Source organism: Podarcis pityusensis (genome assembly GCF_964106645.2).
Source record: "Podarcis pityusensis genome assembly, chromosome: 8".
In the NCBI taxonomy this organism is placed as follows: domain Eukaryota; kingdom Metazoa; phylum Chordata; class Lepidosauria; order Squamata; family Lacertidae; genus Podarcis; species Podarcis pityusensis.
Window position 1 is genome coordinate 14,914,168 of NC_138033.1, and position 26,754 is coordinate 14,940,921.

Consider the following 26,754-nt stretch of genomic DNA (forward strand, 5'->3'; position numbering starts at 1 on the left):
TGCACTTCGCCCCCCCTGTTTGTTTAGAGGTTTTTTACCCCCTCACTTTCCTCTCTCAGTAACACCAACACAAAATCTCAGCAGCCTTCCGGGTGACTTCTTCGGAGGGGGGGAGAGAGAAGGGGGGGAATAAAGTTTTGCTGAGGGGTCAAGAGGTGAGGAATTTGTGTCTGGTCCTTCCACAGGTTGGGGAGAAGGAGGGGGGAGACTTTCCCGAATCTGAGAACAGAAACCATTCCTTTGGAAAGCTGGTAATATGCACATTGGGGGAGGGGGGGAAGTGGGTGGGGGAAGTCAGACACATTAGGCATATGTGGTTATTAATTACTTAAATCAGTGGTTTTCAACCAGTGAGGCGTGGCACCCTGGGGTGCCTTGAATGGTGGTCAGGGGTGCCTGGGCAACACTGGCCTCCATCCCTCTCCCTTCCCTCCCTCCTCCAAAGGCTTGCACAGCTATTTGTTGCAGCAGCCCAGGCTACAAGATCCCTAGGCGAATGGTGCCTCTGGGGCTGGCCAGGGGGTGCTGGTTTTCTAGGAGCTGAAGTGGGGTCTCAGAGTAAGCAGGCAAGGGGGTGAGGAAGCCCAGTCAGCCAGACCACCAGCCCTTGCTGTTGGGAATGGACAGACAAGTCCCAGGTCCCTGTGGGGCAGTGTGAGGAGGCACCTCTCTTGAGGGCAGGGAGAGCAACTCAGAGACCACAAGCAGCAGCAGTGGATGCCAGAGAGGGGAGAGGAGGCGAGGAGGCTGAGGGAAGACTTTACAAGGGGAGGGGTGGTGTTTGAAAAAGAATGAGAGGCTGCCTGCTCTGCAGGCAAGGGGTGACATAACTGATACTTGGTCAAAGGAGCCATGGACTCAAAAAGGTAGAAAACCTCTGACTTCAATGACAAGCAGGGGCAGAATTTACATACAGTGTCTAAAGGATGCACACTTAAAACATACTTAAGTAAAACTGCCCCAACCCCTTCTTCTCTTTGACCAGACCCTCCTCTTCTGCACCTTCAGACTGATAACTCTTTGTTGCATCTTTCTAAAAACATGTGAGGTTTAATCATCGTTGTAATGGACACAGCCTCCGTCCCCAACCTAAAAAAATAAAAAAACCAGGAAGTACAGTTTCTTAAAATGTTGAGAGTCCCCTTCCTCATGTCCCTCTCTATATTCAGGGCTCTTGGGCTCTGCTCCTGTGTCCTGGGTTGGCTGGGTGCAGAGGAGTGGGGGGAGGCAGCAGTTGGGGAACCCCCAGGGGAAGAAGTCTCAGAGCCAAGGGATTGGGGGTGGGATGGAGATGAGTGGTCAGATGGAGAAGAGAGAGCAGACTGGGAGGAGGAGGAGGAGGAGATGTTGGAAGCTGAAGAGGCAACAGGGTTTAGTGAGCAGGAAGAGTCTGTGGCAGAGAGCGGTCCAGAATCAGAGGCAGAACTGGAGGGGGGGTCAAGAGGCAGAGTAGAGACAGGGAATCTCCCCCTTGTGGTGTAACCAGTTTCCCTCCCACCTGGTCTCCCAGAACATGAAGAGGAACGAAGAGGCAGAGCAATGAGAGACAAGACGAAAGAATCTCAGGTTGCTGGGGAAGAAGGGGCCTTAGAGAGCGGGGAATGTGGGGACCTACAGTCCTTATGACTGCTTCATTGGGGCAAGAGATACTGGGAAGACTTGTGTTCAGTCAGCCTGCGCTGTTTGGTTTTCTTTCAGTAAAGAGTTAATGTCACTGACAACGGGTGTTTTATTGTTCGCCAACTCCAGCTCCTGATGTCGCATGATCTTTGGGCACTTTATCCTTGCGCTCACTTCTGAATTATGGGATCTGATGGGATTCATACCTTATACCTGTAAAGCTTTGTTGCTTGGCAAATGATTATAAAATTGTCGACACTGGAAATTTTATGGAGGGCATGCCACTAATGAATGCTTTTAATTAGGCTGGTCACTTAACATTTTCCTGCTTCCTTTCTCTACAGCGCACTGAGATCCACAATGGTGGAAGACTTTGAGGTAGCCATTTCTCAGGGCCAGTTGGCAGGCGCTGTGTCGCACGTGCTGGCAAAACCACTGCACTTTTTCAACAGCACTCCGCTCCACATTGCCGTAGTAGGAGAGCCCGGCTCCGGGAAGTCCTCCTTCATCAATGCCATGCTGGGTCTTCGTGCCGATGACCCACGTGCCGCTGCGACTGGCATACAGATGACGACTGTGCAAGTCAAGGATTACCCACACCCAACACTTCCGCAAGTGATCCTTTGGGACCACCCTGGAAGGGGAACGCCAACTTTTGGAGAGGACAAATTTGAAAAGAAGGTCAATTTGAATCACTTTGATTTCTTCATCATCGTCGGCTCCCAGCGCTTCCGCTCCACCCATTCTGACCTGGTCCGTGAGATCCAAGATATGGGCAAGAGCTTCTACTTTGTGCGCACCAAAGCAGACCTGGACCTGTCGGCCGCCAAGAGGCAACAGCCATCTGACTACAATGAGAAGAAGGTCCTCTTGCACATCCAGGAGGACTGCAAAGAGTGCTTGGTAAGAGAAGGAGTGAGGGACCCACAAGTCTTCATCGTCTCCAACTGGGAAGCCGACTGCTTTGATTTCCCCCTCCTGCAGGAAACGCTGAAGAACGATCTCTTGCGGCTGAAGAGGCAAGCCTTTCTGCTCCGCTTCCCTAGCATCTGCCTGCCTATCTTAGAGAAAAAGAAAACCACTGTGAAGGAGAAGATTTGGACCAAAAGGCTTTGTTTGCTGGTCGCTCTTGGAAGCCCAGTTCCCTTCCTTCTTCCCATATTTCTGTTTAGTAAGTTCCGCTCCTGGTGCTTCCTGGACTTTGGCCTGGACAATCCATCCCTTGCAGCTCTGGCCCAGCGGGTTGGAAAGACAAGCACAGCCCTTAAAGCAGCAATGCAGTCCCTGGGAATGTTCTCTGCCATTTTATGGGTGCTGCCAGACTTGGTGGGACTCTCAGTGATGGCTTATGAATATCACCGCTGGGAGCATTTCCCCATCTTTGGCTGCCTTCTGTCCGGAGGGATTTCGCTTCCTCGCACCTACTTCATGCTGCAGAAATGCATATCGGGTGCTGCTGATGACACCAAGAGGGTTCTGTCCAAAGCTCTTGAGTCAGAGGGGAAAAAGTCCATTTAGCAGCAAGCAGATGGACTGTGATGACTAAGTGCTTGATATATAGTGTCTGACGAATTATACATGTTTCCATTTTGTGTTTTATAAAACAAGCTCCCAGAAGACATGGCGAGCACAAAGTCTGGGAAGGTCAAAAGGCTTGTGTGTGTCCCAAGCTTTAAAATCGAACCCAGATGATTCAAAGTCTGCACTAAGAAAAGATCAATTCTCCCATCCGTATCATGAATGATAATAGAGCAAATTGGCATGAGTTATTCTGGATTTGCTAATCATAAGGAGGCAGTGTGGTTTTTTTTAAAAAAGACAACCACCACCACCAGAAGACATTAAAAAATAATAATCAGATGATCAGGTTTTTTATTTTTAAAATTCCATAAACATTAAGCTTCTCATAAAAAAAACCCTACCTAACCCTACCATTACTTTCTTAAATTAGTATCTCTACCCAATGTATGTGATGGGACACGGGTGGCGCTGTGGTCTAAACCACAGAGCCTAGGGCTTGACAATCACAAGGTCGGCGGTTTGAATCCCCACAACGGGGTGAGCTCCTATTGCTCGGTCCCTGCTCCTGCCAACCTAGCAGTTTGAACGCACATCAAAGTGCAAGTAGATAAATAGGTACCGCTCCAGCGGGAAGATAAACAGAGTTTGTGTGCACTGCTCTGGTTCGCCAGAAGCGGCTTAGTCATGCTGGCCGCATGACCCGGAAAAAGTGTCTGCGGACAAATGTCGGCTCCCTCAGCCAGTAAAGCAGGATGGGCAGCGCAACCCCAGAGTCGTCTGCGACTGGACTTAATGCTCAGGGGTCCCTTAACTTAACCTTTACCCAATGTATAAGAATTAAGACCAATACCAAAAGGAGACTTTGGGACAAATGGACTTTTTACTATATTTCTAATTCTTTCAGTCCCCAAATGATTTTTTTCTGTATCTGATGGCAGACTAAAAAACAACAACCCACTAGTGTCCTATGTGAATCTGATTGCAAGGATGGTATCAATCTGTAATTTATGCAGGCTGCAGCATTCACCTTTCTTCTCTCTCTCTCTCTCTCTCTCTCTATATATATATATATATATGCTGCATTTGCTTTTTACATTAGGAACAAGAGTTAGCTCTCTATCACAAGTCCCATGCAACATCTATTTCACAATGCTCTTTCCCTCATACACACTGAAACTGAAGGAGGGCATTCAGCTAGACAGGAGCCTCCCCAATGCATTTGTGAAATAGAAAGTTGAGGTTATTTTAATCTGTTTTAGTATTTTAACTCTTGCATATCTTAAAGCACGGCTGTAATTCCCCCCCTGATTTTATTGTTTTATCTTTTTGCAAACCGTTTTGAGGTTTTATTAGAATCAAGCGGAGTATAAGCTTTCATGAAATAAACTAATTGGTTAAAATAATTTCCTTGCCACTGCCAGGACGTTTGTGTTATAATCAATGCTGCTTTCACATGGTCAGCTTTGGGAGCTGGAGCTCTTTCCACACATACACCCCGATTCCCTCTCCTTGCAGACGGGCAGGCAGGTAGCAACTGCATCTGCAAAGCCAACTGAGAAGTGTCTGCAGGGGGGATTTCTTGCCCCACGCTCTGAGTGCCAGCAGAGGCTATTTTAATCTGAAATCTTTTGACACACTGCACTGCGATAAGAGTTCAGACACCCAGTCAGGACCCAGCACAGTCCAAGAAAGGATTTGCAAGAAGGAGGAGGACCTACAGCGACCCCACTAACTTTCGTTTCCTCAGAAATCACCTGTTTGAGCAGAGCTGTGTGTTGGGCAGGGGAGGGGGAGAGGGGAACTTGTAAACAGGATCTAATTTCTGCTCCAAGATATTAAAAACCCAAAGCTACTTTCCCCTTTCAAGGTTATGCAGGGTATACAGTTGCAAATCATCACCAGCAGAGCATTTAGTTAGAAATATGTGCCTGTACCTGTTTATTAGGCTTTTGTCGGAGATAAGCTCAAAGTACCTTGGTGATTTTAAACTGCATAGGGGTTTTCAGTCAATGTTCGGGGTCTCCCTTCAGAAGTATGTACAGTGGTACCTCGGGTTAAGTACTTAATTCGTTCTGGAGGTCCGTTCTTAACCTGAAGCTGTTCTTAACCTGAAGCACCAATTAAACTAATGGGGCCTCCTGCTGCTGCCGCGCAATTTCTGTTCTCATCCTGAAGCAAAGTTCTTAACCTGAAGCACTATTTCTGGGTTAGCGGAGTCTGTAACCTGAAGGGTATGTAACCTGAGGTACCACTGTATGTCATTCCAAGATCAAAACCAGTGATCACTGCTGATCTTCAGTGCACAGCTACAACAAGGCACAGCCCATCTGTGAGTTTATGGACATTCCCAGTTCATGGAACTTGACAGTGAAACCTGACAGGTCTGAGCATGTGAACCAATATAACATCCCTTATGATGCTTTTCCATTCTCAGCATTTTCTGCAATGCAAATGGGTCACGTGATCAATGATGTGCAGTAGGCCCTCAGTAGACAGGTAAGTGCTGAAAGGGCTCCCTAAGCAGAACAAAGTATCTCTGCACATGCTAATAAAATCCTTTCACTGCCAACCCCCCCCCCCAGCTTTTTAATGCCAATAACAGGAGAAGTCTATGCAGAGAGAGGGTTGGAAGAAAAAACTAGACACACTTCATATAGGAGGCAGAACCTTGTTGTCATTGCATTCTTATATTAATAAGTCTGTGCCCAGTGCACATCTGATGTACTGCAGATGCACGTCTGGTTGTGCAACCAGGGATGCCACTGCCCTGATCAGCCGAATTCTCCTCATAGCACTGCTCTGTTCCCCCAGCTTGCCATTTACACCCCAGCCAAAGGATTTTATCCAATATACTCATTCTCAGAGCACACCAGCTGAAATGAATGGACCTGATTAATTGGAAGGTGTTTTTTTTAAAAAAAGGAAATTTCTACGGTACTTTGCAAATATTCCACACAGCTGTAGTAAGAAGTGCCGACAACTCAGGTGCTGCCGAGACTGACACAGAGGCAATAACAGCACAGGTAAAAGATTACTTCCATGGGATGCTTCCACAGGTGATCCTTTGGGACTTCCCAAAAAAGGCAGCATCCCCGCTGGCAAACGGGCTGCTTGGCCAGGAATGCGGCTTCGGCTATTTGTTGCGATCTTATTTCATCCTCGCTGGCTACCTTCGCTTTCCTTTTTGCTTTTAGTAGTGTGAGGGTCAGGAGGGAGAGAGGGTATAAAAGGGAGACAGAGGGAGAGAGCAGGACGGAGAAAAGCACGAGAAACCTCGAAGCAAAACCTCCGAGAAGAGGACTGAGCTTGGCTGCAAAAAATCGGTTCGGCAGCAGGTAAGGAGTTGAACTTTGCGTTTCTTTTTGAGCTTGTTTGCGTTAAAGGAGACTCTGAGCTCCTTGTTTGGTGGATGACAGATACAATTATTGTTGTTGTCGTCGTCTACCTTTTACCTTTTTATTGTTATTTTTTACATTTTTATTATTATATTAACCATTACATTATAGCTACTGTGATATCATATATCATATCATATTATAAACAACAATAATATTATTAACAATGATGTTGGAGAAGGCTGCCCTTCTTCCCGCAGCAAAGGGAATAAATAACATGCCATCACCAGGGAGCAAGCAGAGCTCGTGCTACTAATCCCCTCCCCCCCGACAAGTTTAATAAAAGACGTTTATTAGCATTGCAATGCAGTTCACCCTATGGTCACCAGGTGTTTTTTCCAATGAACCCAGGGACACTTGTTTTGTCTGTTTTTTTCTTTGAAGCTGAGTAGCAACAGGGAGTCAGTAGTGAGGATGGTGAGGCAAAAGACCCTGGGCCGAAGCACACATGCATATTGTACTGGGAACGTCTGGCAACCCTACCCCACCCTCTTTGTCAGAGCGGGGAATGGGGTGCAGAACAGAGGAATACAGCAACTTCTATTCTCCATGCCCTGAGTGCCGAAGAGGCAGAGACCATCTGGGCTGCCCCTTAGCGCAAAAGCAAAGCATAAGAGTTTTAAGTAACTGCCCTGAAGCCAATGCCACCCTTTGGCGTGTTAATTCAATATATCCCTCTGCAGACCCCCCCCCCCCCAGGAACAGGGCTGCGTCCCAGCACTTGCTGGTGTGTAAAAATGCTATCCGTGCACCACTTATTCCTACCCATTGACTCCTTTTTTTATCTCCCCCTTGGTGACATTTCTAAAAATATTCTTCATTTTATGGTGACTTTTGTGAAAGTGGCAGAACAAGGCTTGGGCAGAATATACTAGGGATATGCACAGTGCATTGACTTATTTATTTATTAAGTGTTTTACCCAAAGTTTTAGCAAAAAAAGAAAGGAATCCTTAGTGTGTGTGTAAATGCTTCCTTTAGTCAAATCTCTAGAGCAGGCATGGCCAAACCCGGCCCTCCAGCTGTTTTGGGACTACAACTCCCATCATCCCAGGCTAACAGGACCAGTGGTCAGGGATGATGGGAGTTGTAGTCCCAAAACAGCTGGAGGGCCACGTTTGGCCATGCCTCCTCTAGAGGAATGAACAATTTGAGTTCAAAAAAGATCCACATCTCACATAAACATGTTTTAAGGGTTACGTGTGAATGCATGCACATATAGATTTCTGAGAGATTGACAACAGGCACAATTCTTCACTTTATTGAAATACCACCAACTGCTGCTCAAACAACCCACTAGTCTCAGTGACATGCCCTAAGTAAATTGATTTTCCCACATAAACCATGGATTGTAAAGATGACCAGAAAAGTGCGTGGAAAGATATCATTTAACTATTAGAGTTTTCTTCTCCTCCTCAGATAAACTGAGCCACAAGGAATCCCTGTCATGGATCCTGCCGTAATAATAGAAAAATTAACAAAAGACCTTGCTGAAGTGAAGGCTGCTTTGGAGAAAAAAACATTTGAAGCTGTTTCAGCTGAAGCTCAACAGCAGTCAAATTTATTAAATAACATCACGTTGGAAATTGCCATCACAGGAAGATCTGGTGCCGGGAAATCATCTTTTGTCAATGCCCTGCGAGGAATGGAAGATGATGAAAAGGGTGCCGCTCTGACAGGGGTGACAGAAACAACAATGGTGCCACAAGAATATACATGCCCCACATTCCCCAAAGTCAAATTTTGGGATCTACCAGGAATTGGAACAAATAATTTTAGTGCAAAGGAATACCTAAAGAAGGTCAATTTCAGCAAGTATGATTTTTTCATCATCATCGCCTCAGGGCGCTTCACTGAGGATGACACCAAATTGGCTCTTGAGATCCGTAAAAATAAGAAGAAATTCTACTATGTGCGCAGCAAAGTGGATATCGATATTGATAACTACAGGCGGTCAAAACGCATCAATGTGGAGGACACCCATGAGATGATGCAGTCTGAGAAGAAGACACTTGACATTATACGGAAAGACAGCTATGATAATTTGAAGGCATTAGGTGAGTCTTCTCCAAGGGTCTTTCTGATATCAAGGTGGGATTTGAGCAAGTATGATTTCTCCCTCCTTCAAGAGACCATTGAACAGGAACAGGATGAAATCAAGAGAGATGTTTTAATTATGTGTCTTCCAATTTTAACAAAAGATAGCATTACAAAGAAAAAGGCTGCTATGGAGCGCCTGATATGGAAAAAAGCCATTGTGAGTTGTACTGTTGGGTTGATTCCTCTCCCATTCCTCTCATTTGGTTTTGACATTGGCATTGTGGTTTTGACAATGAGGGAGATCTGCAAAGTTTTTGGCTTGGATGAAGATTCCCTCAATATACTAGCAAATCGTGTGGGGAAACCTGTTGAGGAGTTGAAATCTGGTATTGAACATACCCCAAGCACCGGTATGATCACAACACAATTCGTCATGGATATCTTGAAGAGGTCAGCAATGTGGGGAGCAATCACAGCGGCAGAGCTGGTTGTGGGTTTCATACCTGTGTTGGGGTCTCTCTATGGTGGGGGCAGTTCTTTTGCTACCACATTCTACTTGCTGAAGGATTTCCTGGAAAACGCTGTGAAAGATGCAGAGAAAGTTCTGGCAAAGGCTGCTGAGCCTAAGAAACCCAAGTAAACAGCCAATACATCTACCTGGGAAGAGACATCCAGGTACAACATGCATTATCTCATTATTCTACCACAGCATCAACCAATTGCTCCCTTTATTACTCTTCAGATTATTTACTTAATCTCAATAAAATAATAAATATTAAGATTATAAGAAATGTTTTTTTCCTCTGAATCCTCCCTACTGCAATTATTTCCCCAACTGTTCTAATTTTTGTTTTAAAAAATCATTTAATCCAGGCATGGGAAAGCTGTAGGCAACGGTCCAAATTTAGGTGTCCTAACCTGAACCACAAGCCTGTTTTCTCTCAGCCTCCTTGTTGTAATGATTTTCTTTTCTTCACCAGCTGGGTGTGTGGGTAGGGGAAGCCTGAGCCTTTGGGGAGGGTTTTTTCTCTGGAAGTAAGCATACACATACCCACAAATTTCCTTGTATTTTAGGATGCTATGAAACAGAAAGATTGGTTCATCTTCAACATAGTTGGAGGAGAGGGAGGTTTGGGTGTCCTCCTGCCACAAATAACTCCAGATAGGTGCTTCTTATTCTTTCTTTGTTTTTGTTTTGTTTTTGAGGGATATGTGCTTTTTATTTTCCTTTTTTTGTTTGTTTCTTGGTTTTTGAGAAAACAAAGAAACCAGAGACGACATCATCAGAACAAACAAGACTTCAAATCAGGTCTCTGTCCATATCAGAGCTTGGAACTAGTTCAAGTTCAACATGTCCATAAAAGAACTAATTCCCATTCATGTTAATCCCTTTATGAAACAAACCAGTTCTCTTTATGTTCAGTTCACTTCAAGTTAATCCAAATTACCCTTGGCAAATTTTTTTTGTAGAAATACTCTAAAGCACTTAGAAAGTGGCAATGAACTTGAAGATGAGCCAGAAATCATTCTTCATTTTGCCCCAACATCAACTTAATTCATGTTCAGGTTACCCAGCAATTATGGGAACTACTTTCACATGTAGTTCAGATGTTTTTCAAACTAATTCAGTGCACATTGAACTTGTTCATTCCAATCACTAGCCAATTGTTTTTGAGATTGTTATAGTCCGTACGTGATTTTAGCAGCTGCTGAGATAAAAATCCAAGTTTTTCCAGCTGTCGGAGGTGGCTACACTGACAGTTACTAGCAGCTGCACTAAGAGATGGCTATGCATTGGCTATGCATCAAGTTGGGAGTCAGCAACACCAGCTCTTATTTGTGGAATGAGTTCAGCCCTCTTCAGAATGCAACTTTTTTGTAAAGCCTTACAGCCTTAAAGCCATGGAGGTTGAAATGTTCCCCCACTGGCTGCCAACACAAATAAACAAAGTAATATAGTTTTTATTGACAAATAGCAAAACACATTCAAACTCACTAGGTGTGACCAAGTATCTGTGCATTAATTACTCTGTACTCTCTGTGCTTATATCTGTGTTTTGGGTTCCAGACAACTCTAACCAAATAAAGCTCTGGGTCCCCATTCATTATAATGAGGAATTAAATAATCCCTTTTGGCCAAAATGGGTGAAATTTGCAGGCATAGGAGACCCTACAAATTGGATTGAGCCCACCTAAATCCAGGGGCTCTTTGTGGAGGAAGTTAAGTGGGTTTACTTTCCTCCATACTTATTTGATATTTTCATGGGTGGGAGGTTATTTCTGATCTTAAAATAATTAAGAGGTGTCTGAGTTTTGTGAATTTTTGCTTATACATTTTTAAAAAGAGTTTTGCAGCTTCACCCTGGCCTTTCTGGTGCTAAGCCTTACAGGCCACAGATAAACCTAAAGTGAGAGGCAGAGTTCTTGGTTTTGTTGGTTGTTTGTTTGTTTCCTTGTTCATTAAAGCAGAGCAACATAGGAATCTAAGAAAAGGAGGGGTACCCTACCTGGAATAAAGGTCTCTCTTAAAAATATAATCCTCCATTGGCATGTTTTATCCTCAGCTCTTTAGTACTCTGTTGGCAATGTTATGAATGCTTGTCTTGCCAAATGCAAGGTGGTTCTTTTAAACTGAGATATTGAGGCAATACAGAACACAAGTGAGTGAGAAGATTTAAGATTTTATTCTAAACAGCAAGCAACATCTACATTACTAAGCAAGCACTTCAATCTGCCACTTGGAAGCCCTTTGTGGAGGAAGTTAAGTGGGTTTACTTTCCTCTATACGTATTTGATATTTTCATGGGTGGGTCTGAGCACAAGCTTCTCAGAATCTGCCCAACACCATCTGATTTACAATGCTGCTTTGGCTTTCTGAACAGCTGAGAGCAAACTGCAAGGGACTTATGTTCCATGTTGGCGCTGAGAATGGAACTTCATGAGGAGAATTATGGCAACTGAGAAAGAGACTTGGGACCAGTGTGGCAGCAGGGACTCTAGAGCCAAGTGTTGTTAGCCAAATTTCAGTTTATTTAAGAACATGTTTCACTTGCGCTGTGCATCAGATCCAGCTCAATTGCTGGAAGCTGACAGGAGGAGAAGAAGCAGGCAGAGGGAGAGGACAGTTAACAGCAGAAAGCAGAGAGGAGGGGGACAGCAGCTGTAATCTGAGCTCTGACCAAAGGGACAGATAGATGTGTGAGAACTATGATAGTGGGCAAGACCTGGGAATGCAGGAAATACGCTCTGCCAAATCTCTTAGGATTTCAAAAGTAGCAGAGATGCACGAAAGATACGGGAAGAGAAGGTGGGGGCTTCCGTGTTGGGGAAGGGGGAGGAACTGAGCCGGGCAACTCCATCTTCTGGGGAGGGTGGTGAGTAGAGAAGCTCCGTCTTAGTTTGTTGTTTTAGCAATAAATCTGAAATAATTAACAGCCAGATTCGTCTCACGTTTGTGGGAGAGACCAAGCCATAACAGATTGCCCGGACTCACTTTTTCTCTCATGCCGGAGGCCAACTGAGAACGTGATGGAAAGGCAAGTGCGGAACGTGGGGAATGCAGCTGGGGGAGCAGAGGGAGGGGCAGGAGAGCCCACAGACCCATAATAGAATTGAGAAGCTACACATGGCAACTCAAATCACAGCTCAATACTCTAGCAGGAGCTCTAGATGAACAAAGGAGGAACACACAGGCTGAAAGGGACCCCAGGGCTGACAAGGGGCCTGGGGTTCATCCTGCAAAATTCAATGGGGACACAGAACGTTATGCTGCCCTTAAAACGGAATCCAATTACATTTTGGATGTGAGATCAGCCAAATTTAGCTTGGACAAACAGCGGATAGCTTATCTGATAAGCTGGCTGGAAGGACCAGCCAAGGACTGGGCCATCACAACAGCATGCTGGGAAATCTGCGGGAATTCTGGGAACAGATGGATGCAATGTTCAAGAGCCCCAAGGAGCATGCAGCGGCTGAGCAACAACTGTTGAATCTGCGACTGGGGGGGGGGAGAGCTCTGTGGCCTTTATTGGACTGCTTTCAATGCCTTATTGCAAAGGGTTGGCTGGGGACAGAACACGGGACCACTGGCAGCCATGTATGTAGCAGGATTGAACCCACTGATCCTGGATGAGATGGCGAAGATGCAACCCATGCAGTCGCTGGACGAGTTAGTCAGAGCCTCCCTACAGCTGGGGTTACGTCAGGAGCAACGGACGTTAGAAAAGAGGGGGGCTGGGGGGCCTTCGCTAGTAAGGAGCCACACTCCAAGTCTTTCTGCGCCAGGGATGGGCGACCCATCCAGCCAGGGGCAAGCAGTTGAACCAATGCAGATTGGCTCAAGAGAGAGAGGGAAGACTAGGATGGCATGGAAAGAAGGGAGTCAATGGCGTTGGGAAACACACAGTTGCTTTGTGCGCGGGAGGCAGGGGCATTTGGCGAAACTGTGTCCCGATAGGAAGGTGGGGGGATCCCTGTCAGGGGCCAGTGTAGAGGCCCAAACCCCAAGAGACACAGACGGGAAACGGCAACTACCTGCCTGCCCCATCTGCACTGAGAGGGAGTTGGAGGGTGGGGGTGGCGAAGAGCTCCAGCTCCCAAGGCTGCAGGAAGCTGGAGGACAAGCTGGGGGAAGGGAAGGCGAGTCTCTCTGCATGAGCCTGTAGAAACCCTTGAAGGAACCTGTGCCCAGTGCCCCCCTGCATGATGTCCCCCTAAAGCTGAGGGTGTCAGATAAGACACAAGCTTTGCTGTCAGTCTAGGATCACTCTGAGGGAGAGTTTGGTGTCCTCCTTGTCTGCCTGGCTTGCAAAGCCAGCTTGTCATGCGGGCTCTATAGCTGCTATGCACTCTGCAGAATGTTAGAATGTTTCTAAAAAATAAACTATTTCTTCCTCATGTTCAGTCTTGTAATATGAAGCCATTGGATCAGGCCCTACCCTCTGGAGCAGAAGAAAACAAGCTTATTCCCTCTTCTGTGTGACAACCCTTGAGATATTTGAAGATGGCTATCGTATCTCCTCTCAATCTCCTCTTTTCCAGGATAAACATACCCAGCTCCTTCAAGTGCTCCTCATAAGGCTTGGTTTTCAGAGCTTTGGACATCTTGGTCGCCCTCCTCTGTACATGTTCCAGCTTGTCAATATCCTTCTTCTGAAGGATATGAGGAGCTTCCAGTTTCAACATCACTGTCTGCATCATGTTTTCTCCTCACCCAAGCGAATGACTTGCACACCTTCCCAGCTGGGAGCAACTTTCCAGAGTAGATTTTAGAGGAGATGAGGGGGAGATGAGTTGAAAAAGAGGACAGGGACTCCTGCCCCATTAACATTTGTGTAGAAGGGGGAATATCAGCAAGTATTTCCCTCAGCAAATCTCCTGAGAGAAGTGGGCAAATTTATTATTTTCTGTTTCTCTCAGTTTCTCATTTTTCCAATATTTAAGTTCAGCTCCTCACATCTCCCTATCAGTTGGGTATTTCCATTTTTAAAATGTTCTCATGAAAATTCATCATGAAAAAACAGCTTCGAATTTCTTTTGATCCCAAGCAGACTTCACTTCAGCAAGGTCTTTTGTTAAGGTTTCTATTGTTATGGCAGGATCCATGACAGTGATTCCTCGTGGCTCAGTTTATCTGAGAAAGAGAAGAAAACTGTAATAGTTAAACGATAGCTTTCCACACACTTTTATGGACATTTTTACAATCTGTGGTTTATGTGGGAAAATCAATTTACTTAGGGCCTGTCTCTACCAGTGGGTTGTTTGAGCAGCAGTTGGTAGTATTTCAATAAAGTGAAGAATTCTGCCTGTTGTCAATCTCTCAAAAATCTATATGTGCATGCATTCACACATAACCCTTAAAACATGTTTGTGTGAGAGTTTTACTTAGCATGGACACACTGAAATTAATAACTGTCTAAGGTCCATTAATTTTAATAGGTTTACTCTGAATAGATGTTAGTTGAAGACAACCCATTATCAGCAACCTTATCTTGTCCTGAAAACTATATAAATCTAATGAATAAATAAATGAAATACGGCAAAGGAAAAAATAGCATAACATCCTTTTTAGAATTAAAGACATTCTAAGGACCTAACTGCATGATACATTAAGTGTGGGGTGTTATCAGTGGGGTTTTGTTTGTTTGTTTTTGTTTTAATTGATATGGGGAGGTGATTTTGCAGCAGGACTAAGGTGCCTGGGGAAGGGAAGTTTCATCTTTGCTACCACAGTCATGGAAGGACACAGAAAGCCCCGGGAGGGCGACGCGGGAAAGTCGTAGAATCATAGTACTGTAGAGTTGGAAGGGACCCTGAGGATCATCTAGTTCAACCCCCCTGCAGGGCAGGAATATGCAGCTGGTCCATACAGGGACCTGCAACCTTGGCATTAGCAGCACCATGGTCTAACCAACTGAGCTACCCAGGCTCATCAGGCAGCACCAACCCAGAACCAAGAGAACCCCCAGCATCTTCTGCCCTGCCTTGAACACTTGCCATGCCATTTTTCTAATCAGAAATGGCTCACAGATATCATTTGTACATGCCAAAAAGTGTTCCTGCTGCTTTCTTGTAGTGGTAATATCCATCAACTCTGCAGAGGGAAATATTGAATGAACCCTCGAAAGGGAGACCAGCCGCATTGGCTTCAGGGCAGTTTCTTAAAACTCTGACCACTACCAAGAAGGCTCTCTGCCTGGTTCCCTGTAACCCCCCTTCTCACAGGGAGGGAACCGCCAGAAGGCCCTTGGAGCTGGACCTCAGTGTCCGGGCTGAACGATGGGGGTGGAAACTCTCCTTCAGATACTAGGCCAAAACCCTTTAGGGCTTTCAAGGTCAGCACCAAAACTTTGAATTGTGCTCGGAAACGTACCAGGAGCCAATGTAGGTCTTTCAGGACGAGTGTTATATTGTCTCGGTGGCCACTCCCAGGCACCAGTCTAGCTGCCTCATTCTGGATTAGTTCTAGTTTCTGGGTCACCTTCATAGGTAGCCCCAATTAGAGCGCATTGCAATAGTGCAAGTGGGATATAACTAGAGCATGCACCACTCTGTCAAGACAGTCCACGGGCAGGCGGGCTACGTACCAGGTGGAGCTGGGAGACAGTGTAAGAATGCAATGACAACAAGGTTCTGCCTCCTGTCTGAAGTGTGTCAGGTTCTTTCTTCCAACCCTGTCTCTGCATAGACCTCACTGGTTATTTGCAACAAAATAGATGGGGGGCGGTGTATGTGACAGTGAACGTATTGCATTAGCATGTGCTTCTGTTCTGCTTAAAGGGAGCCCTTTCGCCACTAACATGTCTACTGAGGGCCTTCTGTACATCCTTTGTCACATGACCCATTTGCCTTGCAGAAAATTCTGAGAATGCAAAAGCATCATAAGCATGTAATATTGGTTCACATGGAGTGCTGCTCAGACCTGTCAGGTTTCACTGTCAAGGTCCATAGGCTAGGAATGTGCATAAACTCACAGAAAGACTTGCCTTGTTGTAGCTGTGCACTGAAGATCAGCAGTGATGACCATGTACAGTGGTGCCTCGCAAGACGAAAAGAATCCGTTCTGTGATTCTCTTCGTCTAGCGGTTTTTTTGTCTTGCGAAGCAAGCCCATTGACGGATTAGCGCTATTAGCGGCTCTTAGCGGCTTATCTGCTGATCGGATCAGCTGATAAGCGGCTTAGCGGCTTAGAAAAAGGGGGTGGGGAGGAAAAAAAACCAGCAGGAACTCGCAAGACATTGTCGTCTTGCGAAGCAAGCGTATAGGAAATTTGTTTTGCGAAGCACCTCCAAAACGGAAAACTCTTTCGTCTAGTGAGTTTTCCGTCTTGCGAGGCATTTGTCTTGCGGGGCACCACTGTATCACCAATTTTGATCTAGGAATGACATACTGCATTTTTCCATGTATAACACACCCCCATGTATAATTTGGGGGGACTACAAAGTAAGAAATTTGTACAGTGCACTATCCGTGTATAAGATGAACCCAATTTTTAAACCCCCTAGTCTTATACACGGAAAAGTATGGTACATACTTCTGATGGGAGACCCTGAATAGAGACTGAAAACCCCTATGCAGTTTTAAATCACCAAGGATCACTGAGCTTATCTCCGACAAAAGCCTAATTAACTGGTGCAGGCACATATTTCTAACTAAATGCTCTGCTGGTGATGATTTGCAACTGTATACCCTGCATAACCTTGAAGGGGGAAAGTAGCTTTGGGTTTTTAATATCTTGGAGCAGAAATTAGATCCTGTTTACAAGTTCCCCTCTCCCCCTCCCCTGCCCAACACACAGCTCTGCTCAAACAGGTGATTTCTGAGAAAACGAAAGTTAAGGGGGTCGCTGTAGGTCCTCCTCCTTCTTGAAAATCCTTTCTTGGACTGTGCTGGGTCCTGACTGGGTGTCTGAACTCTTACCGCAGTACAGTGCGTCAGAAGATTTCAGATTAAAATAGCCTCTGCTGGCACTCAGAGCTTGGGGCAAGAAATCCCCCCTGCAGACACTTCTCAGTTGGCTTGGCAGATGCAGATGCTACCTGCATGCCTGGTATGCAAGGAAACTGTGTTGGGAGATGTGTGTGGAAAGAGCTCCAGCTCCCAAGGCTGCAGGAAGCTGGAGGACCATCTGGGGGAAAGGAAGGTGAGTCTCCCTGTGTGAGGCTGTAGAAACCCCTGAAGGGAGCAGTGCCTGTTGTCCCCCTGCATTATGTCCGCCTAAGGCTGAGGGTGTCAGATAAGACACAGGCTTTGCTGTCAGTCTAGGATCACTCTGAGGAGAGTTTGGTGTCCTTCCTGCCTGCCTGGTTTGCAAAGCCAGCGTGTCGTGCGGGCTCTATAGACGCTCTGCACTCTGCAGAACGTTAGAACTTTTCCAAAAAAGTTGGCTATTTCCTTTTTTAAAAAGTTCTCGGGAAAATTCATCAGGACTTCTATTTATTATGATTATAATTGTTATTATTATCATCCTCAAAGGGCAGTGTACAAAATGCAATGAACACAGCTGAAAAGCATTTAAAACAACACAGGAAAAAAAGCAAATATGTTTCCAAACAATGCTAAATAGACACTCATGGCAGCAACCTATTCATCCACCTGGGAAAACTTGTCGGAATGAAAACATCTTCAGTTGTTTCCAGAAATTGCTGGTAGCAGGTTCCTGTTGTATCTCTGCAGGAATACTATTCCACAGAACAGGGGAAGTCACACTGAAAGCCCTGCTCTGAATTACAGAAGATCTACCCAAATATCAGGAGTGAGGGGCAGATTTTATCCTGCCTACATGATTCTTCTCACTGGCCCTGGTTAATAGGGGTTAGAAAGTATGATGGGCACTGACTCATTCTATACATAAAGCTTTGTTGGAAGAGGTTTTTAAAGCAATAAATACATCATGGTACAGATGTTGCTGCTGTTGGACGAACGAGATCGTGAGCTGCAGGCATCCAAGCCATGAAGGAAGCATTGTGGAACAACACTGTTTATTTCGCAGCATTTATGTCCTGCTTAATTGCAATAAAACCTTAAAGCAGTTGAAACAGGTGATAGGACCTGTCCTGTTTTCTTCTTTGCAGGTGCCAAAACATTCCCCGCCACTAGGATCTAGGATCGTAGAATTGCAGGTCTGGAAGAAAACCCAAGGGTCATCTAGATCCACCCCCTGAAATCAGGGCCATGTGGGGCTTAAGTGCAGAAAACGCGGGAGCTGCTGAGACTGGCACAGAGGCAACTACCGCAGAGGTAAAGGGTTAACCATCTCAGATGCTTCAAGTTTCACGAGTGAGCCTTTGGGACCTTCCCATTTAAAGGCAGCTGCACTGATGTCAATCAGGCTGCTTGGAGCTCCCTCTAGCGGGGAATGCGGCTCTGGCTATGCGTTGCAATCTCGTCCTCGCTCGTACTTTCGCTTTCTTCTTTCCTTTTTTTTAGTGCGACGACCGGGGGGGGGGGGAGAGGGAATAAAAGCGGGAGCGAGGAAGAGAGTTGGACGGAGAAAAGCCTAAGAGACCAGCAAGCAAAGCCTCCGAAGAGGGAACTGAGCTTTACTGCAAAAAATTCGGACTGGCATCAGGTAAGGAGGTGAGCAGTTCTCCTGGGGCTCTGAAGTTTTCCGTGGTTTGGGGTTTTTTCTGAGCGTGTTTGCGTTAAAGGAGACTCTGAGCTCATTGCTAGGCGGGGGGCGGCAGAATCGTTTATTTTTATTCTTGATGATGTCGGAGAAGGCTGCCCTTCTTCCCCGCTGCAAAGGGAATAAATAACATGCCATTACCAGGGAGCAAGCAGAGCTGGTGCTACTATAAGAGTTGTAAGTAACTGCTCTCAAATCAACGCGGGTCTCCCTTTCCAGCGGTGACGCGTGTTCATTCGACATCCCCTCTGCAGCTGCTACGAGGCTGCCCTCCTTCTGGTGCACGCAGCCCTCCCTTCCGGGCTGCTCTTCGCCCGCATACCCAACACACACCTGGAGCAGGGAGGGAGGGGGGGGGAGAGAGGGAGACCTCATTCATTAACCCCTCCCCTCGTGTCCGGGCTCTTCCCTCACCTTGGATGCCAGGATCAGAAGGAAAAGAGCTCCCATCCCATTCTCTCCCTTGCTCCCTCCCTGAAGGGAAGGTGGTGGGGTGGGGGGAGAGAGAGAAAGGACGCAACTTCCGGCCAACTTTCCAGTCTGGACCCTGATCTGCACTCCTCCCCCCCTCCCTTTCCTCTCCCAGCAACACCAACAAGAAATCTCAGCAGCCGCCCAGGTAATTTCCAGTCAGGAGCGTGAGGAAAAGTCTCTCACTCCTAAAAAACTTCGGAGGGGGGGAGAGAGAAGGGGAAAGAAAATAAAGGTTTGCTGAGGGATCAAGAGGCGAGGAATTTGTGTATGGTACTTCCACAGGTTGGGGAGAAGCAGGGGGGAGGCTGTCCCCAATCTGAGAAGAGAAACCATTTCACGGGAAAGCTGATACAGTGGTACCTTGGTTTGCAACCGCTTTGGATTACAACCGTTTTGGGTTACAACCATGTCAAACCCGGAAGTGCCTGTCCCTTTTTTTAAATCAAAACCAATTTTGGGGGGGAGAGCGCCTTGGGTTAAAACCTGTTTTGGTTTATAACCGGACTTCCGGAATGGATTATGTTTTTAAACCAAGGTACCACTGTAATGTACAGCTTGGGGGAGGGGGGAAGTGGGTGGAGAATTTAGACACATAAGGCCTCTGTCCCTCTTTCATTCACTCCCTCATCTGATGCCCTCTGGTGTCTGCCTCCCAAAGGCTTGAAGAGCTGTTTGTTGCTTCATCCCTGGCTACAATTTTTAACTGGCTGACTGACCGAACCCAAAGGGTGCTCATCAATGGTTCCTCTTCATCCTGGAGAAGAGTGACTAGTGGGGTGCCACAGGGTTCTGTCTTGGGCCCGGTCTTATTCAACATCTTTATCAACGACTTGGATGATGGACTCAAGGGCATCCTGATCAAATTTGCAGATGACACCAAATTGGGAGGGGTGGCTAACACCCCAGAGGACAGGATCACACTTCAAAATGACCTTGACAGATTAGAGAACTGGGCCAAAACAAACAAGATGAATTTTAACAGGGAGAAATGTAAAGTATTGCACTTGGGCAAAAAAAATGAGAGGCACAAATACAAGATGGGTGACACCTGGCTTGAGAGCAGTACATGTGAAAAGGAACTAGGAGTCTTGGTTGACCACAAACTTGACATGAGCCAACAGTGTGACGCGGCAGCTAAAAAAGCCAATGCAATTCTGGGCTGCATCAATAGGAGTATAGCATCTAGATCAGGGGTCTACAACCTTTAAGACAAAAAGAGCCACTTGGACCCGTTTCTGAAGGAAAAAAAACTGGGAGCCGCAAAACTCGTCATTATAAAAATAACTTTTTTGTCACTTTTTAAAATTATTTCTTTGTTTGACCCCTCAGAATTACTCCTCCTCATAGAAATAAACGTTAAATTAACAAGTTACCTTTGTGTGTGTGTGTGTGTGTGTGTGTGTGTGTGTGTGTGTTCTTCACTCCCCTTCAAAACAGTGACCAGCGTACATGCCCCCTTTCAATGCAGTGACCAGCGTACATGCCCCTTACAATGTAGCGGGCGGGCGGGAAGGTGACGTCAGGACGGTGCGTGACTAACACATGCACCGCCCCCATGCGACGTCACAGCCAGTACAGCGCCCGCCACAGTGGGGAGTGTCGGGGCGCACAATGCGCCTCCTCGCCTTGCTAGTATCCGCCCCGGAGCCGCGGCAAAGGTGTAAAAGAGCCACATGCGGCTCCGGAGCCGCGGGTTGCAGACCCCTGATCTAGATCAAGGGAAGTAATAGTGCCACTGTATTCTGCTCTGGTCAGACCTCACCTGGAGTACTGTGTCCAGTTCTGGGCACCACAGTTCAAGAAGGACACTGACAAACTGGAACGTGTCCAGAGGAGGGCAACCAAAATGGTCAAAGGCCTGGAAACGATGCCTTATGAGGAACGGCTAAGGGGGCTGGGCATGTTTAGCCTGGAGAAGAGGAGGTTAAGGGGTGATATGATAGCCATGTTCAAATATATAAAAGGATGTCACATAGAGGAGGGAGAAAGGTTGTTTTCTGCTGCTCCAGAGAAGCAGACATGGAGCAATGGATCCAAACTACAAGAAAGAAGATTCCACCTAAACATTAGGAAGAACTTCCTGACAGTAAGAGCTGTTCGACAGTGGAATTTGCTGCCAAGGAGTGTGGTGGAGTCTCCTTCTTTGGAGGTCTTTAAGCAGAGGCTTGACAACCATATGTCAGGAGTGCTCTGATGGCGTTTCCTGCTTGGCAGGGGGTTGGACTCGATGGCCCTTGTGGTCTCTTCCAACTCTATGATTCTATGATTCTAAGCTCCCCAGGCGAATGGTGCCTCTGGGGCTGGCCAGGGGGTGCTGGTTTCCAGGAGCTGAAACGGGGCCTCAGAGTAAGCAGGCAAGTGGGCAAAGGAGCCCAGCCAGCCAGACCACCAGCCCTTGCTGTTGGGAATGGACAGACAAGTCCCAGACCCCCATGGGGCAGTGTGAGGAGGCACCTCTATTGAGGGCAGGGAGGGCAACTCAGAGACCAGGGGCGGCATCAGCAGCTGCCCAGAGGACTCCCAAGGAGAGGGGAGAGGAGACTGAGGGAAGACTTAACAAGGAGGGGGGTTGTTTGAAAAAAGATGAGAGGCTGCCAGCTCTGCAGGCAAGGGGTGACATAACTGGGCTTCTGAGCCCCACAGGGGTGCTGCAGAAAGAAGGTACTTGGTCAAAGGAGCTGGGGACCCAAAAAGGTTGAAAACATCTGACTTAAATGACAAGCAGGGGCAGAATTTACATGCAGTGTGTAAAGGTAGGATACGCTCTTAAAACATTCTTAAATAAAACTGCCCCAACCCCTTCTTCTTTTTGACCAGACCCCCCTCTTCTGCACCTTCAGACTGATAACTCTTTGTTGCATCTTTCTAAAAAACATGTAAGGTTTAATCATCAATGTAATGGGCACAGCGTCCCTCCCCAACCTAAAAAAAAATCAAAAATTAGGAAGTGCAGTTTCTTAAAATGCTGAGAGTCCCCTTCCTCATGTCCCTCTCTGTATTCGGGGCTCTTGGGCTCTGCTCCTGTGTCATGGAATCAGAGGAGTGGTGGGAGGCACCAGTTGGGGAACCCCCAGGAGAAGAATCTCAGAGCCAAGGGATTGGGGGTGGGATGGAGATGAGTGGTCAGATGGAGAAGAGAGAGCAGACTGGGAGGAGGAGATGATGTCAGAAGCTGAAGAGGCAACAGGGTTTAGTGAGCAGGAAGAGTCTGTGGCAGAGAGTGGTCCAGAATCAGAGGCAGAACTGGAGGGGGGTCAAGAGGCAGAGTAGAGACAGGGAATCTCCCCCTTGTGGTGTAACCAGTTTCCCTCCCCCCTGGTCTTCCAGAACATGAAGAGGAATGAAGAGACTAGAGCAATGAGAGACAAGACAAAGAAACCTCAGGTTGCTGGGGAAGAAGGAGCCTTAGAGAGCGGGGGATGTGGGGACCTTCAGTCCTCGCAACAGCTTCCTTGGGGCAAGAGATACTGGGAAGAGTTGCTGTGTTCACTCGGCCTGCGCTGTTTGGTTTTCTTTGAGTAAAGAGTTAACTTCACAGACAACGGGTGTTTTATTGTTCGCCAACTACAGCTCCTGACGTCCCATGACCTTTGGGCACTTTATCCTTGCACTCACTTCTGAATTATGGGATGTGATGGGATTCATACCATCTACCTGTAAAGCTTTGTTGCTCGGCAAATTATAATAATATTGGCGACGCTGGAAATTTTACGGAGGGCATGCCACTAATGAATGCTTCTAGTTAGGCCAGTCGCTTAACATTTTCCTGCTTCCTTTCTCTGCAGCGCACCGAGATCCACAATGGTGGAAGACTTTGAGGTAGCCATTTCTCAGGGCCAATTGGCAGACTCTATGTCACACGTGCTGGCAAAACCACTGCACTTTTTCAACAGCACTCCGCTCCACATTGCCGTAGTAGGAGAGCCCGGCTCCGGGAAGTCCTCCTTCATCAATGCCATGCTGGGTCTTCGTGCCAATGACCCACGTGCCGCTGCGACTGGCATACAGATGACGACAGTGCAAGTCAAGGATTACCCACACCCAACACTTCCGCAAGTGATCCTTTGGGACCACCCTGGAAGGGGAATGGCAACTTTTGGGGAGGACAAATTTGAGAAGAAGGTCGATTTGAATCACTTTGATTTCTTCGTCATCGTCGGCTCCCAGCGCTTCCGCTCCACCCATTCTGACCTGGTCCGTGAGATCCAAGATATGGGCAAGAGCTTCTACTTTGTGCGCACAAAAGCAGACCTGGACCTGTCGGCCGCCAAGAGGCAACAGCCATCTGGCTACAATGAGAAGAAGGTCCTCTTGCACATCCAGGAGGACTGCAAAGAGTGCTTGGTAAGAGAAGGAGTGAGGGACCCACAAGTCTTCATCGTCTCCAACTGGGAAGCCGACTGCTTTGATTTCCCCCTCCTGCAGGAAACGCTGAAGAACGATCTCTTGCGGCTGAAGAGGCAAGCCTTCCTGCTCCGCTTCCCTAACATCTGCCTGCCTATCTTAGAGAAAAAGAAAACCACTGTGAAGGAGAAGATTTGGACCAAAAGGCTTTGTTTGCTGGTGGCTCTTGGAAGCCCAGTTCCCTTCCTTCTTCCCATATTTCTGTTTAGAAAGTTCCGCTCCTGGTGCTTCCTGGACTTTGGCCTGGACAATCCATCCCTTGCAGCTCTGGCCCAGTGTGTTGGAAAGACAAGCACAGCCCTTAAAGCAGCAATGCAGTCCCTGGGAATGTTCTCTGCCATTTTATGGGTGCTGCCAGACTTGGTGGGACTCTCAGTGATGGCTTATGAATATCACCGCTGGGAGCATTTCCCCATCTTTGGCTGCCTTCTGTCCCTTGGGATTTCGCTTCCTCGCACCTACTTCATGCTGCAGAAATGCATATCGGGTGCTGCTGATGACACCAAGAGGGTTTTGTCCAAAGCTCTTGAGGCAGAGGGAAAAAAGTCCATTTAGTAGCAAGCAGATGTGCCATGATGACTAAGTGCTTGATATATAGTATCTGGTGAATTATACGTTTCCATTTTTTAAACAACCACCACCAAAAGACATTAAAAGAATAATAATCAGATGATCAGGTTTTTTATTTTTAAAATTCCATAAATCTTAGGCTTCTCATTTTCAAAACACCCTAAGTGAAATAATCTGAATGCCAGCATAATACCCCCTCAGTTACTTTAAAATTAGTATCTCTATCCAATGTATAAGAATTAAGACCAATACCAAAAGGAGACTTTGGGACAAATGGACTTTTTCCTATTCATAATTCTTTCAGTCCACTGATGAATTGCTCTGTATATGATGTCAGACTAGAAAAACTAGTGAACTATGTGAACCTGCTTGCAAGGATGGTCTCAAGTTATAATTTATGGAGGCTGCAGCATTCACTTAAAGCACGACTGTAATTGTTTCCTAGTTTTATTGGTTTATCTCTTTGCAAACTGCTTTGAGGTTTTATTAGAATCAAGCGGTGTATAAGTTTTCATGAAATAAACTAATTGGTTAAATTAATCTCCTTGCCACTTCCAGGACGTTTGTGTTATAATCAACACTGCTTTCACATGGTCACTCTAATTATTCTAGAAATGTCCAGCAAAATCCAGATGTACGGCAGCCCATGTCGGCAGTGTAGCTTTTTTGGGGGAGAAAAAACCATACACTTTTGTGTTTGGATTTTCTCCTTTTAAAATATGGCCAAACTGACTAATCAGCTTTCAGTTTTCCATGAAAGTCTCATAAATGAAAAATATGGTGAATTATCTAGACCCCCCTCATTCTTTGGCGATCACTTGTAGCCGAGTAAGACTGTCTTCCATAAACACGGTTTTAACAGTGAGTCCATGACTGTGGAGGCCAATTCTGGATCCACACGTCCTTCCACAGTGGGGACATTGGTTTCCAGGCAGGAGTAGATCACAGTGTGGATTTGCCAAGCGTGCCTTCCTCTTAGCATGTTTCTCCCTAGCGTCCTGAGTTCGAGTGTCTCCAAAGCCCATGGCACCTTTGATAAAGGCCATTCTCCAACTGGAGTGCTCACAGGGCAGTGTTTCCCAGTTGTCAGTGTTTATACTACATTTTTTTAGATTTGCCTTGAGACAACATGTCATCGACACAATAAAAATACATGGAGGTGTGTGTTTATAGTGGGCCATCCAGATACCATTCCACTCTATTAAGAGTTCAGCAATAGTTCCTCAATGTCACTCGGTTATTATTGCCATCTGGAAGGTCACTCTTGCTCTGTATTGTGACAAAAGTGGGCAACACACACACCCATGAATATTTGTGTTACGAAAAAGTTGCTGGGCTTTAGCAGGAAACTATGGAGTCTGTGCCTATTGCAAATGAAGCAGAATGACCATCCCAAAACATTTGCAGATGCAAAGGGTATAGAAAGTGGGATCACGTATAATCACCCCAGTATAAGCTCAGATATGAATGCTCAATAAAAAGGACATCTGGAAGATCCCTACAGCCTACCTCAAACTGATGCCTTCCAGATGTGTTGGGCTTCATTGGCCATGCTGGCTAGACCTGATGGGAGTTGTAGTCCAAAACCTCTGAAGCATTACTTGCTTTGGGAAGGCTGAGGTGAAGCTATTATACTGTGGGATTAGGACAGAACTAAACCACCCCACCCACAATTTACCGTACCCCTCTATGCGTGGTTGACAATGGGGAGTTTCAGCCATTTGTTTCATTGTGGGGGGTCAAAATGGCTGCCTGTTTTTGTTTACAGAAAGAACACTGTAAATGGTACGAATTAAACTGCACTGCACAATGTGTGGCAAAGTCCCAGGAAGATCTGTAGTCACATTGCTTACCTGCAGGCAGGGATCTGCTTTTTAAAACTTATTTTGCAATGACACATAATATTAGGTAATTTATAGATGATATACGGTGACGATAAAGGCTCACGAACCATGCCAGGGCCAAGAGGTAATCTTTTGCAACAGAAAGAGGCGTTTCCGCTTAATGTCTTTTGAAAGTTTTATTGCAAGCTAAATATAAGCATTCTAATTTTAGCACCCACCTAGAACAAGCACAACCCCTGTGGGGAAATGAAAAATACCTGTTGCTGCTGCCCCTTCTTACCTCTTTTTCAGAACATCTCTGGAGCACAAAGCTGGCCAGCAGTGCCTCTATAGATGTTCCGAAAAAGAGGTAAGAAGGGGCGGCAGCAACAGGTATTTTTCATTTCTCTTTCTGCAATCCTCCCAGTGGTCATTCCTCCTCTGGTTGATTGTCTCCAGGCACTGCAGGCACCTGCAAGGGCAGGGTTAATGTTGCATACATGAAGAGTTGTTTTAATGATATATATTAACCTTTTGCTGGTGAGCTCCCATTGCTCTGTCCCAGCTTCTGCCAATCTCGCAGTGTGAAAGCATGCCAGTGCAAGTAGATAAATAGGTACCGCTGCGGCAGGAAGGTAAATGGCGTTTCCATGCACTCTTGGCTTCCGTCACGGTGTTCTGTTGCACCAGTAGCGGTTTAGTTATGTTGGTAGCATGACCCGGAAAAACTGTCTGTGGACAAATGCCAGCTCCCCCGGCCTGAAAGCGAGATGAACGCCGCAA

At 46.4% G+C, this 26,754-nt stretch overlaps 2 protein-coding genes, 1 long non-coding RNA gene and 2 pseudogenes across 11 annotated transcripts in view; 4 read left to right on the forward strand and 1 right to left on the reverse strand.

Annotated features, from left to right (window-relative positions):
• Positions 1 to 3,532, forward strand: part of LOC308484278 (interferon-inducible GTPase 5 pseudogene) — a 30,470-nt pseudogene extending 26,938 nt beyond the window's left edge. For 3 of the 4 annotated variants that reach the window (XR_013991443.1, XR_013991447.1, XR_013991448.1), the window contains exon 3: positions 1,965 to 3,532. The product of XR_013991443.1 is annotated as an interferon-inducible GTPase 5 pseudogene (transcript). Of the gene's footprint in view, positions 1 to 226; positions 252 to 1,964 lie in introns of those variants that run through there. The other variant, XR_013991449.1, reaches the window with a different exon arrangement.
• The window catches only part of LOC308484261 (interferon-inducible GTPase 5 pseudogene), a 77,845-nt pseudogene extending 68,492 nt beyond the window's left edge, over positions 1 to 9,353 (forward strand). The window contains exon 2 of the transcript XR_013991442.1: positions 7,954 to 9,353. The product of XR_013991442.1 is annotated as an interferon-inducible GTPase 5 pseudogene (transcript). The remainder of the gene's footprint in view (positions 1 to 7,953) is intronic.
• Positions 6,268 to 26,754, forward strand: part of LOC308484270 (interferon-inducible GTPase 5-like) — a 43,139-nt gene continuing 22,652 nt past the window's right edge. The window contains exon 1 of the mRNA XM_081019063.1: positions 6,268 to 6,476. The gene's annotated coding sequence lies outside the window, so the exon portion shown is untranslated. The remainder of the gene's footprint in view (positions 6,477 to 26,754) is intronic.
• On the forward strand, positions 18,431 to 24,936 carry LOC308484244 (interferon-inducible GTPase 5-like; the record flags this gene model as incomplete). 4 transcript variants are annotated; one of them, XM_081019018.1, is made up of 2 exons in its annotated part: positions 18,431 to 18,651; positions 22,960 to 24,936. In XM_081019018.1, the coding sequence occupies 2 exons, from the start codon at positions 18,431 to 18,433 to the stop codon at positions 24,131 to 24,133; spliced, it is 1,395 nt and encodes a 464-aa protein (XP_080875144.1). In that variant the 3' UTR covers positions 24,134 to 24,936. The 4 variants fall into 4 exon arrangements, with proteins under 4 accessions (XP_080875144.1, XP_080875145.1, XP_080875146.1 ...); XM_081019019.1 differs by having other exon boundaries at positions 18,517 to 18,643; XM_081019020.1 differs by lacking the exon at positions 18,431 to 18,651 and adding an exon at positions 19,195 to 19,319.
• LOC308484610 lies at positions 20,479 to 26,322 on the reverse strand. The gene is made up of 2 exons (XR_013990039.1): positions 26,002 to 26,322; positions 20,479 to 22,096 (listed from the first exon to the last, which is right to left on the reverse strand). It is a non-coding gene; the product is annotated as an uncharacterized lncRNA (long non-coding RNA).